At 31.7% G+C, this 14390-nt stretch overlaps 1 protein-coding gene across 1 annotated transcript; it reads left to right on the forward strand.

Moving 5' to 3' along the window:
- The first annotated feature begins 5919 nt into the window (after positions 1–5919).
- Positions 5920–13086, forward strand: LOC106764609 (abscisic-aldehyde oxidase). Its single transcript, XM_014648891.2, has 10 exons — positions 5920–6335; positions 6793–8487; positions 9137–9396; positions 9508–9717; positions 9890–10108; positions 10619–11584; positions 11769–11858; positions 12017–12115; positions 12213–12402; positions 12794–13086. The coding sequence occupies exons 1-10, from the start codon at positions 6188–6190 to the stop codon at positions 13009–13011; spliced, it is 4095 nt and encodes a 1364-aa protein (XP_014504377.1). The 5' UTR covers positions 5920–6187; the 3' UTR covers positions 13012–13086.
- The last annotated feature ends 1304 nt before the right edge of the window (positions 13087–14390 follow it).

Raw genomic sequence — 14390 nt, forward strand, 5'->3', positions numbered from 1 at the left:
TAATTAAAGTTTTGGAGTGGGGCTAAACCCACTTTAACCCTGACCCTAACCCACTTGAGAGGGGGTTTTGGGGATTGGGGCTTTTTTCTGGCCCCTTACTCAAGGGGCTTCTTAAAATAGAGCTTTTTCAATAGTGGGTTAGGGCTGACCCTAGGGCCATGGATTAAATTGATACCTCTAGTCATAGTATTATTACTCTTTGAGAATGATAATGTATGACCAGAAAAAAAAAAGTATTATATGTTGTTTCTCTATCCTTATTATCAAGAAGAACTTGAATTATATAAAGGTGAACATTGAGTTAATTATTGGTTAAGGGGTTTGATTTCACACACAAATTGGTAATCCTTTAATCAATTTAATATGTTTCGTTGTCTGCCAATTAAATTGTTAGCCATACAGTGTTTATGTGTGCATCGTATGAAAAATCTGTTTCTAATAAACATACTAAAAACACGGTATAATAAGCTGCGTCAAGCCTTTTCATTGTAAAACAATTTAAGTTTAACAATACTATATATAAATTCTATAAATACAATTAAAAAATACTCACTCATATTCACCATTTTATATATATATATATATATATATATATATATATATATATTTATTTATTTATTTATTTATTTATTTATTTATTTATGAAAGATTCAAGCTTTTTAAAAAAAAATGGTACAAATAGCATATCAATGCAAATTTTTATTCATTTCTTCCTTTAAAAAATGTTAAGGAAGAAAAGAATTGGAGTTATAATCAATGTTGTTTACAACTTTAGTTTGGAACTTTTGAAAAAAAAAAGTGAGAAACTTAGCTCTTTCCAAAGTAACTAACAATTCTGTACCTTTTTCGACCAATATACACAACTAGTTATTTATTTATTTTTTATATATATAGAATTATTTATATACAGTGCATTATCTCAGAGTTAAATACAGTTTGGAATATTTTAAAATAAACCATTTTATTAATAGAAAATTATATAATATATACATGTCCCAATAAAATAAATTAAACAAAACATAGAATAAATTTATTTTCTGTCTAGAAATTTTTTCTTGTACATATCATTATTACAATTTATGTGTACATACGATCGTTACAATTTACAAGCGCACAAATACACAAAAAAAAGAGAGAATAAGTTATTATTTTAAAATATCATTTACATGTATGTATCAAAATCATTAACACATATTTTCATAATTCATTCAAATAATATGTATTATTATTAGTAAAATCGATTATACTATCTTCTTTATATAGTATTAAATTTAATATAGAAGTTTTGAAAGAAAAAAAAAAAGATGAATAATATTTTTAAAATTTTTCAAGAACAAAGTCTGATATTCTTAAAAATCAAAACGATAAAACACTGAGTTTTTCTTAAGAACTGAAATTTTTTTCACTAATCTTAAAAAAGATTGCAACAGTTTTACTCTTTCGGGTTTACATGGAGTATTTCCATCACTTCTAATTCATCTAGTCAATACAACTAACTCAAGTTTAACCTCTCCTGGTTTACAAATATTCTAATCACTTCTTGTTTAACTCTAAACAACACATCAATAAAGTTAAATACTAAGTGTTTTAATTCTCTTTAAAATGAACAAAGTACAAATGGATAAGTCTCACAGAGAGAATATAAACAATAAAAAGAATTGGGATTTGCTAAGGTTTTTCTCTTTTAGAAAATATTTATTTCAAACAATATATGAGCACCCTAAACTTGTTTGAACGTTCACAAATTCACTACATTATCCTTCTTATCTTTTCTTCAGACTTCCATCTATTTATAACTTTTCTTGAGAAATGACGATTAGATAGAGAAGTTGACTTCAGGAGAACAAATAGTCTTTAGTTGAGAAGTCAGATTCTAGTCTAATTTCAAAGGTAAAAAACTTTATTATAGCCTTTATCAAAACAAAGCTTGTATGATGTGATAGAGCATAATGTTTCAAGGGAAACATTTCTAGAATGTTAATAAGTGTTGGGCCATGTTACGTGTTCAAAACATTTTTTCATTTGTCATATCATTAATAAATACAGTCTGGTAAAGCATACATATATATAAGATCATCTATGGTGTAAAACATTATATGCTTTATCAAAAGCTATTTGTAGTGTTTAGTGGTCATATATTAAACAACGTATTTCATAAGACACTTTGCTTGAATTAACATTGTGTTGAATAAAACTTTCTTTTAGCTTCAGTGTTATTATGAGATAGATGTCTTTGTTCATAAAACACTATTACTTGCTCATATTGTCTATTAAATATTTCAAATAAATATGTTTTTTTAGACGCTCATAAACTTAGGTCATCAATCAGTTTAATCTAGAAAACAAACTTGATTTTGTCTATCAAAGAGGCTATAAAATATTTTTCTCTTAAAAGTTAGTTTTTTTAAAACACCTTTTCATACACAACAATATTTTATTTAATGTTTTTTTTGTTAAATTTCAAAAACCTAAGTTACGGTTACTCTCTAAAAATCTTGTCTTTAATAATCCAAACATTTCAAGTATTCTCTCAATGAAAATAATATGTTTCAAATTAACAAATTACTCTCTCAATGTTTAGAGAACAATACTTTGTCCAACTACAATTATGATTGCTCAGTAAATTAAACATATGTCTAAATTAGTTCACCTGTCATTCTACTTACTCAATAAAGGTATGCTCGCCTAATTAATGAGCAAAATGATCTTCCAACAACTAAATTTTTCAAATTTTCTCCTACAGTCGTTCAGCTGTCTAATTGATATTGTTTAATGATTATGGATAAATTATGTTTTTCACAAGTGTACCAAATTTGGTCCAAAAACTATTCTACTTCATTTCTTACACGTAAAATTGAGTAATTAATTTATAAATCAGAATATTTTGAACCAACTTGACCCGTTTGTAACATTCTATATATTTTTAACAACTAAAATACCATATATAACCACTTAGAATTTCACCTAATAATCGCTTTCAACAATTAATTCAACATCTCATACAGTGCATTATTAACTAGTATTAATTACATTGCAAATTTATATAAATATTATATCTCAAATATTTTAGAAATTTTATCGTATGGTCCTCCCTATCTCGTGTATCGAATGACTCTTCCAAGACCGACCAACTATCTTGGCCGAACGACTCTTTCCAGGTCGACCAACCATTCAGGTCGACTATCAAGGCCGACCATCAAGGCCAACCATCAAGGCCGAACGACTCTTCCTAGGCCGAAAGGTTCTTCCTAGGCCGAACGGTTCTTCTTAGGCCGACCACTAGACTAACAACCCTGGTCGACCACATAGTTAGATTATAAACTAAACGATAATAACTCATTAAAGCCTCTAATGGAGGTTAAGACGTGATTGGGACGTCATCAGGTCCGGTAAAGGCCCATTTTAACTAGTATAAATAAAGGTCTCAGTTATGACTTCGGGATCACACTGCACATTATGCACACCACATGCATCATTTATTGTGATAGTCGTTTGATCATTTTTACTGACTTGAACATCGAAGTATCTTTGACAGGTACCCGCCCGACTTGGAGAAGGAGGAGGAAGAATGAACTAGGTGTCAGTCCGCCCGACTTGGAGAAGGAGGAAGGAGAACGAACAACTTGGAGTATGAGGAAAACTAAGGTAACCATCCAACCTTCAACGTCTTCAAGGTTCGTCCGGTCTTCGAGATAATTTGAAAAGTTTTAAGGGACCTTAAAACTCCACCGAAACAGATCCACATCAAAATTCAAAATACTTTTAATTTTCTCAAACTAAAACAATCTCTGCACAAAAACTCAATATTGCGATTAAGTTATATCATAGTCTTGATCATATGCTCTTAATTAAGCTAATATCAAAATGGATAATGATATTTAGATAGCATTTTTTTGACAACATTTGAACATTGATTACGTGTCAATCTGTGATTGGTCAAAAATTACTCCACAATAATGTTTATATGGTGAACTAAACCCTTTTGTTGTTGGGGGAAGCAATGTAATCTTTTGAAACTCTCTTCTATTGAAACTCTTGTTTATTTATATGATTCTTCATATGCTCTGATTATCAATTGTTGGGTTCTCATATGCGCTTAATGCTTTTATCGTTTAACTCATTCGATAACTGTTGTTTGTCTCTATTGATACGAGAACGTACAGTACTGTCATGAACTGATGAGAAATTCCTTGATTAAGCAATACCAACCTAGGGATAGGGGGTAGGACGATCAATTGTTTTTTCTTCTGTTCTTAATGCATTATTAATTGCTAGGGGAGGCTAGGGATAGCAAGGCGGTAATTAGTAATAGGCTCTTTTCGCCGAGGGATCGGGTTAAGGGTAGGCCAAGAAAGTTTGCATAACAATTAGATAATCAAGCACATTAAACAAGAGGAGTAGATAATAGGGAGCGGATAAGATGAAATTTTAAACCCCCAACAACTCCATTCATCTATAGTCTTTTTCGCCAATTGAATCAACCACATTACATGTTTATTTTTTGTCTTTTCATCCACAACAATTAATCTTTTTCTACAATTCTTACAATTTTAATTCACACGAACGAGCCTTTCGAGTCTCTTGGGAAGAACGATATCGGATATTACCGATTATATTATTTGCACGATCTGGTACACTTGCCAGTGAGTCAACAAGTTTTTGTATAGATTGACACATAATCAATGTTCAAATGTTGTCAAAAAAATGTTATCTAAATATCATTATCCTATCAAAATTATGATTAGTTTCTATTACTTTTATAACTTATTTAATCAACTTTAAACTCCCAACTTTACTTCTATCATAAAATGATTACTTATACATAAAATATTATTATATCAATAATCTAAATATATCATCTTGATCTTGAATTCATTTCTACCTCCATTAACTTCACACTTATTTTAGAAATATATAAAGATAAATTAAAGAAAATATATTTTAGAAGAATAATAGTTTTTATAAAATAAAATTTGAATAGATAATTTTTTTTCTATGTATAAAATTTTTAACTTAAATAACATAATATTTATATTTCATCTTCTACTATTAAATAATATTATCTATAAAATAATAATTTTATATCATCACTATTACATGTATTCTACTAATTAGAAGATGGAGTATTTAAAATTATATTTCATCTTCAATAATTTATAATGTTTTTTATATCATTACTATTACATTTTCTATAATTTTAAATAATTGAAGTCCAATATAAGATATTAGATTAATTTTCTAAATTTTACTTATTGAAAATACCAGTCCTGTCCTGAATAATGGGAAACATGGGGTAGATTCGTTTTTGCTTCTTCATTACATTAATAATAAAATATGACAAATTCATCTTATTTACTTGTATATTCTTATCTCGTGTTTCTTTCTATTTTTTTTTCTTCAAGATATTTACAATAATTCATACTTAATCTTCGTGAGTTGAATTTTTTATTATTATTTTTTTATTAAATCAGATCAGCATTCGTGCCTTGTCATAAAAATGAAATTAAATTAAATTCGATTTCTTTGTTATTCCAAATTCCTATATAAATTGTTTAGTAATATGTTCGGTCATTATTCCTTTGACAGTAACTAGAATGCCTACTGCAGTTGTTCTACCAATGACTCAATTATTTAATTACATTAACTATTTACATAATTCTCTAAAACAATTTTATTTCAATAAAGTATGTGTCTGTAATTAAGAATAATAAAATAAATATCTTATATTACGTTGAAAATAATATAAGAAAAGTCAGTGTAAAAAAGTAGGAGTAATTTTAACTAAATCCTATTGTTCGATGGTAACTTTTAAAATTTTCATCTTATTATTAATAAGAAAAAAAAACTAATATTTTTATAAATATTCTATAAAAAAGAATTATGAAGAATATAGTGGTATATTTTATCTTGGGATATCCGAATGAGTTGATGGGTTTTGTTTCAATAACCGGTGTGGAACCAGGACCTGTGTGCAAGATATGGTAGTATGTGTATCCACGACAGTGCAGTGTTTTCATTGAGTGAAGAAATGACAGGGATACTAGGAAGGTCAACAATTGTTCTCCAACATTTTCGAATTTTAGACTGTCCATTTGAAGAAAGATGTACGGTTACTGACACAAACATCATAAGAGTTTAAAGTTTTCATGTCTTGCTGAAAACTAACTGAACTTACAGTTGCTGAATTATGGAACTGCCGAATACTCCAACAAGTTTGGTTTTTGGTGTTAATGGTGAGAGGTTTGAGCTCTCCCACGTGGACCCATCAACTACCTTGCTCCAGTTCTTGCGCACTCGCACTCGTTTTAAGAGTGTTAAACTCGGTTGTGGTGAAGGTATCTGTATCTATCTATGTATCTATATATACATATATGGTTCTGTGTTCAGCAATATTTCTTCTTTTGTTTTTAAGTAGTTTAGTTCAAAGTTCTCATGCCCTTGTATGATGCATGCTGTTTCAGTTTTTGGGCTTGTTTGTTCTTCCTTTCTGCTTACCGCCACTTAAGACAGATGAAACATTTGTAATTAAGTAATTTTATAATCTTATGTTTTTCAGAAAGTTATATCATACGCTAATTTGTATTATTAAGTGTCAAATACTAGCTTTCAAATTATATAAAATTGCATACTTGAGTTTTTATTATGCTTGAAATATATGTACAAAGAATAACTTAACAAGAGTTGTCTGAGTAGTTTCATCTACTCTGTTTGTTTATGCATTAGAGTGGCTTTTAGCAGTGCTCTGTGGTGTTTTCAACGTGGTACTTGATGTTTCGAAATGGTTGGTTTCAGGGGGTTGTGGTGCTTGTGTAGTTTTAATCTCAAGATACGATCCTGTGCTTGAACAAGTTGAGGATTTTACAGCAAACTCTTGTCTCACACTACTTTGCAGCATACATGGCTGTTCAATAACAACCAGTGAAGGAATTGGAAATTCTAAAGAAGGATTCCACCCAATTCATGAAAGATTTGCAGGATTCCATGCCACTCAATGTGGCTTTTGTACTCCTGGAATGTGTGTTTCCCTCTTTGGAACTCTTCTCAATGCTGAAAAGTCCGATCGTGCAGAGCCACCAGATGGGTTCTCAAAAGTAACTGTTAGTGAGGCTGAGAAGGCTATTGCAGGGAATCTTTGTCGCTGCACTGGGTACAGACCAATTGCTGATGTCTGCAAAAGCTTTGCAGCTGATGTTGATATGGAGGATTTGGGGTTTAACTCGTTTTGGAAAAAGGGAGAGAACAGGGACTTAAAGGTTAGTAGGTTGCCTCGATATGATCGTAATCAACTGAGTAGTAGATTTCCTACGTTTTTGAAGGAAATCAAGCAAGATGTGTTCTTGGCTTCTGAGAAGCACAGTTGGCATCGACCTATTAGTCTAACCCAGCTTCAGAGTTTATTAAAATCAAACAATTCCAATGGATCACGAATAAAAGTTGTAGTTAGTAATACAGGTATGGGATATTACAAAGATAAAGAAGACTATGATAAGTACATTGATCTGAGGGGAATTTCTGAGCTTTCAAAGATCAGAAAGGACCGAACAGGGATTGAAATTGGAGCAGCAGTGACAATATCTAAAGCTATTGAAGTACTGAGGGAAGATATCAGAGGTGACTTTCTCTCAGATTATGTAATGATACTTGAAAAGATTGCTGATCATATGAGCAAAGTTGCCTCAGGATTTATTAGGAACACAGCCAGTGTTGGTGGCAATTTAGTCATGGCACAAAGGAATAATTTTCCCTCGGATATTGCTGTCATACTTCTTGCTGTTGATGCAACGGTTCACATTATGACTGGCACACAATTTGAGTGGCTGACACTGGAAGAATTTCTGGAAAGACCACCGTTAGGTTTGGAAAGTGTGCTTTTAAGCATTAAAATTCCTAGTTTGGAACTTAATCAAAATGAATCCTCACAACCAAGAAATAGATTCCTCTTTGAAACATACCGAGCTTCTCCAAGGCCCCTTGGAAATGCCCTTCCCTATTTAAATGCTGCTTTCATGGTTAAGGTGTTTCCATGCAAGGATTCTGGTGGAACTCTGATAGATACTTGTAGGTTGTCTTTTGGTGTTTACGGGAGTAAGCATGCAATCAGAGCCAAAAAAGTTGAAGAACTTTTAGCTGGAAAACCTTTATGTGCTAGCGTTCTGTACGATGCTGTAAACTTGATTACAGCCACTATTGAATCTCAAGATGATAACGTATTAACAGCTTATCGTTCAAGTTTGGCTGCTGGTTTTATTTTTCAGTTCTTTAACCCTCTTATTGAAAGTCCTGAAAGAATAAGCAATGGTTATTTGAATGGAAGTGATAATCATCCTTTTGCTGATGATTTTGAATTAAAAGTCAGTCAAAAGAAGACACCTCATGACAAAGTTTCAACTTTACTAATATCTGGAAAGCAAGTCCTCGAAGCAGGCCGTGAGTATCATCCTGTTGGTGAGCCAATCGTGAAATCAGGAGCTGCACAACAAGCTTCAGGTGTGCTATGTATCATTAAGTCTTAAGTTGATTCACTGACTGCCGTCTTTTCTTTGCATTTCTATCGACGTTTCAGGGCAGTGAACTCAAATATTTTCATACGAAGTTGGTACCTTTTTGTATTGAAGTCTATTTCGTAGAAAGTGAGCCTTGGTGCTGTTATAAGATTGCAAGATTGTGACCCTGGTGGTGAAATTTTATGGTCTCAGAAACAGCCTATCTACTTATAATGGTTAATTTCTATACATCTGAGCCTCTCTGGATTCTGTAAATGAATGAGACCCTGAAAATCACCAAGTTAAACATATAACTGTTTTCCATGCTCTTGGTTCTGATGAACTGCGTATCGATATTTTGCATCTTATAGTCTGTGTACCTTATAAATATTGTCGAGATAACTATGCTAAAGGGTCCAATTTCCAGGTCATGAAAGCTTTTTCCAAATGATTTTGGTTATGACGAATTCTGCCTCCATATGAAGTCTCTGGTTTCCTTCTAACTAAGCTCAAAATTTCACCTTCATGGTCACAGATTAGTTTTTGTGTCTTATTTTTTACTGTTTTGATGCCTGTGAATTATGACTTCTCATGTTTAATTGTTTAAATTTATGTTCAATATCAATTACATATTTGTAAATAATCAAATATAGGTGAGGCTGTGTTTGTGGATGACATTCCATCACCATCAAATTGCTTACATGGAGCATACATTTATAGTGCTAAACCTTTAGCAAGGGTAAGGAGTATAAAACTCACGCCTGAGTTGCAACTGGATGGAGTAAGGGATATCATTTCAAGTAAAGACATTCCCAATGGTGGCGAAAACATTGGATGCAAGACCATATTTGGGATCGAACCTCTATTTGCAGAAGAAAATGCTAGATGTGTTGGCGATCGCCTTGCATTTGTGGTGAGTTTTTAAACCCTCGTTGTGATCCACAATGTATAAGCTTTTTTTTTTCAGTTCTTTGGAGCTTGATATGATAATACTACCATCTCATTAACTGAATTGCTTCTTTAGGTTGCAGATACTCAGAAAGTTGCAGATAAGGCTGCAAACTCGGCTATTGTTGATTATGATACTGAAAATCTTGAGCCACCTATTCTATCAGTTGAAGATGCTGTTGAAAGATCTAGCTTTTTTGAAGTTCCTCCATTTCTCGATCCAGAACATGTTGGTGATATATCAAAAGGAATGGCTGAAGCAGAGCACAAGATTCTTTCTGCTGAGGTACACTGCTATATGTTTATTGCTTTTATTTGTTTCCCTTATTCTCTCATTTCACAACTTTGTGCGCCCTGGTTTCCATACAATGTTTAAGCTTGCTCCTTAATAGTTAATGTTTAAATGGTTATGCCAGAAAACATTCATTGTTGTCCATCTAATTTAATGTGAAATTCAGATGAAACTTGGGTCTCAATACTATTTCTATATGGAGACACAAACTGCACTTGCTGTTCCAGATGAAGACAATTGCATTACAGTTTACTCCTCAAGTCAATGCCCTGAGTATGTTCATTCTACTATAGCAAGATGCCTAGGAATTCCTGAAAATAATGTTCGTGTAATTACAAGAAGGGTTGGGGGTGGTTTTGGTGGAAAGGCCTTGAAATCCATACCTGTAAGTATTTAGTTATGTTTTAATGTTCTGAAAATCTTATTCATTACTACATCTCTCTAACTTCTTTTTCATTAAATACCAATAAATATTGTTGAGTGTAGAGATGAAGCTTCAAATTTCCGTCGTTTGGAGAAGTTACTAACAGTTTTGCTTATTTTGCTTAGACATATTAGTATGTGCTCTTGTTGAAATTTCTGAAACAGTATAAAATGTTTCCTCCTATGTCTCATCATCTTTTAAAAGATTGAAATTAGATGCTTCTTTCAATTTGGCTATATCCAGTATATGTTGTATGATATAATTGTTAACTATTAGAATAAAATGTTTTTGTATTTCTGTGAATCTATTTTCTTGTTGCTTCAAAATATTATCTGTTTTATCTTCTCCCTTTTTCTACCCTGTCCTGTCCACACGATTACAGAAAAGATTCACCAACAGAAAAGTTAAATATGAAAACTATACGCGTATGCATTCATGTGTGTGTATAATACTAACAATTCGATCTTGCAGATTGCCACATCATGTGCACTGGCAGCACATAAATTACAGCGTCCAGTTAGGATGTATCTAAATCGAAAGACAGATATGATAATGGCTGGAGGAAGGCATCCTATGAAGATAACATACAGTGTTGGATTTAAGAATGATGGTAAGATTACTGCACTGGAACTTCAGATTTTGATCAATGCTGGAATCTATGTGGATGTAAGTGCAATGTATCCAGATCATATAGTTTTTGCACTTAAAAAGTACAACTGGGGTGCACTAGCTTTTGATATAAAGGTTTGCAGAACAAATCATCCTAGTAGATCTGCTATGAGGTGTCCTGGGGAGGTGCAGGGATCATTTATTGCTGAAGCTATTTTAGAAAATGTAGCAGCTACACTTTCAATGGGTGTAGATTCTGTCAGAAGCATTAATCTTCACACGCACGAAAGCCTTCAGTTTTTCTATCAGAACTCTAGTGGTGAACCTTATGAGTATACCTTGCCTTCAATATGGAGTAAGATAGCTGTTTCTTCAAACTATGACCAGAGAGCCAAAATGGTGAAAGAGTTTAACAGGATTAACAGTTGGAAGAAAAGGGGAATTTCTCGAGTGCCAGTCGTGAATCAAGTGACTCTGAGACCAACCCCTGGAAAAGTAAATATTTTTTCAGATGGGTCTGTGGTTGTTGAAGTTGGAGGAATTGAAATAGGTCAAGGTCTTTGGACAAAGGTGAGACAGATGGCTGCATATGGTCTCAGTGCTGTTCAATGTGAAGGAACTGAAGGTCTCTTTGATAAAGTACGAGTTGTACAATCTGATACTGTGAGCATGATTCAAGGAGGCTTCACTGCTGGGAGCACTACATCAGAGTCAAGTTGCGAAGCAGTTAGGCTTAGCTGCAACATCTTGGTGGAGAGGCTAAAGCCTCTCAAAGAAAAGCTGCAGGAGGAAATGGGCTCTATCAACTGGGAGACCCTTATTCTTCAGGTAGCTACTATAAATAAAGTATAAGACCTCTTTTTGAGACCATAGCTAACACCTTTTAGTTAAGAAAAATATTCAGAGAATTAAATGTGGAAATGAAGTTGAGAGAATAGAATTTCTTCTTATTTTCTTGGCCACGAGCATAAAACTTTAATTACCATGTCACTGACAATTTATCAACATACAGGCATACATGCGAGCTGTGAACTTATCAGCCTCTTCATTGTACACACCCGGTAATGACGGTTACCTTAATTACGGTGCTGCAGTAAGTGAGGTAATATGTCTTTTTTCCTATGCATATATCATATCAAAATGGTATTTTCTTGAGTCCACTGGTAGTTACTACTTTTCTAGAATGTTAAGTATTTGTGTCATATTTAGACACAAACCAAGTTACTGAATGCCATGCTTAATAATGGAAATTTTTCTCAGGTGGAAATTGATCTTCTGAATGGTGAAACCAGATTTTTGCAAACAGATATTATTTATGATTGTGGACAGAGTCTAAACCCTGCTGTGGATTTAGGACAGGTAAGTTGACTACATACTTGTTATGCATGCTCAGCCCTAAAAATTTTTGTTTGACTAAGAATGTTTATCCTTCTTAACAGACACTTTTTCGCTGCAGATAGAAGGAGCTTTTGTCCAGGGCTTAGGATTTTTCATGCTTGAAGAGTACGAAACAAATCTAGATGGTTTGGTGTTGCAAGACGGCACTTGGAACTACAAAATTCCTACTGTGGACACTATACCTATGCAGTTTAATGTTCAAGTCTTCAACAGTGGCCACCACCAGCATCGTGTTCTCTCTTCCAAAGGTATGACAGAAAAAAAAAAAGAAGAAAAAACCCTTCTTGCATTGGTCTTATTTATTGTTCCTCATGAATTCACGTCACTCATGCATGAAACGGAAAGTTTTCTGATATTCTGTCATTGATTCATTATTCTAGCAGCTACATTCCAAAATCTAGGAATGAAGACAGAAAATGTGTTAACCATATATTTTGTAGTACAAACTTAAAAGTTAAATAATGCAGTAGCTTGAATAAAGATTCATGTAACACCTCTATAGCAGATGTTTTAAAAAGTAAACAGTTTGGTATCAAGCATGAGGATTGAAGTAAGACTGAGTTCAATTTCATCTGCATATACTTTGCAGAAAAAAGAATAGAGATTGATGTTGCAACCCATGTTTTATTTTTGGTGCAGCATCTGGGGAGCCACCATTAGTTCTAGCAGCTTCAATTCACTGTGCCACAAGAGCAGCAGTGAAAGAAGCAAGAAAACAAATTCTTTCATGGAGCAACCAAGAAGGAGAAGATTCAACATTTGAGTTGGGAGTCCCTGCAACCATGCCTGTGGTGAAGGAACTCTGTGGACTTGACATTGTGCAAAGATACCTCAAATGGAAAATGACCAACAAGTAAAAAGGTGTTAAATTAGTTGTTTTCACAAGCACAGAATAATCATCAACTTTGTTAAGGATAATGATATTTTAACCACTTTTTTTTAACAATTTTTTTACAACAGAAAACGTGTCACAATTCTATTGGTCTGTTTCAATTTATTCTAAAAAAATATTTGAAACGGACTAATCATAAATTGTCACGCTGCGTTGTAAAAAAAAAATTATTAAAGAGACTTTTTTCCTTTGTTAATTCACCAACTTAGCTATTTTGAATACAGAAGAATGAACTCATTTCACTAATTATTTGTTTAATCCTTAACTAGTATTTTAAAAAAAAATTAAAATTAAAAAAAAAAATACTATATTGATAGTTATGTATCCGTCTCATCCTCTAGTCCAAATACTTATTTTCATCCTCTCACCTTCTATTTGAATCAGTATTTATACTTTATTGAATAAATAATATATATATATATATATATATATATATATACGGGTTAAAATTAATAAATATTTTGAATGTTATAAAATTTAATTGTGTAATGTTTTATATAATTTTTTATTTTTATTCAATTATTATTTTATTTTGATTTGAAAAAATTATAATTTTTTCATAAAAATTTGACATTGAAGACATAGAACATGTTTTTTATATTAAATATTTGATTATGTTATATTAGCTTTTATGGTTTCTAATTTTAATAAAAATTAATTAATTAATTTTGGAAGACAAAATCATTAGATATATAAATAAGGATAGAGATGTTTTTTTTTAATAAAAATGAAAAAATAAAACTTGTTTTGGTATTGTAAACTTAATTATGCGTTTATATCTTGTTTATAAAAATAGAACACTTACTGAGTCTATTTGACCTAGTTTTACTTGCTACCACCTTCTCAGAGTTGTAGTGTATTTAACAATAAATGGCTTTAAAATCGGCAATTATATAGACAATAGAAACAATTTCTAAATAAGTGAATGTCTAATGAAATAATAAAAAAAATATAACATATTATAAAAAATTTCCTTCATATCTACTAAAATTATATATTATCATATTATCTAATAATAAGAGTTAAAAGATTAAAATAAAAATGTATATAATTTTCTCTTACATGAAATAACATAAAGGCAATAATTTATTTCCTATTGTTACAACTTCTACTTGAGTAACTCTAAGAATGAAAAAAAGAAAGAATGGCGTAGAAAAAAAAAAAATCATTAAGAAACATATTAAAGGAATGTGAAAAGGTTAAAATATTACATTGGATAAAATTTAAGAAAAAAAATGAAACTAGAGGCAATTGAATGAGAGATATACAATAACTAAGTGAACTAAGAATAAAACCAAAAGTGTTGAAGTAAATTTATTATTTTTATTTTATTTATTAAAAGTC

This window comes from Vigna radiata, chromosome 6, assembly GCF_000741045.1.
Source record: "Vigna radiata var. radiata cultivar VC1973A chromosome 6, Vradiata_ver6, whole genome shotgun sequence".
Classification (NCBI taxonomy): Eukaryota; Viridiplantae; Streptophyta; class Magnoliopsida; order Fabales; family Fabaceae; genus Vigna; species Vigna radiata.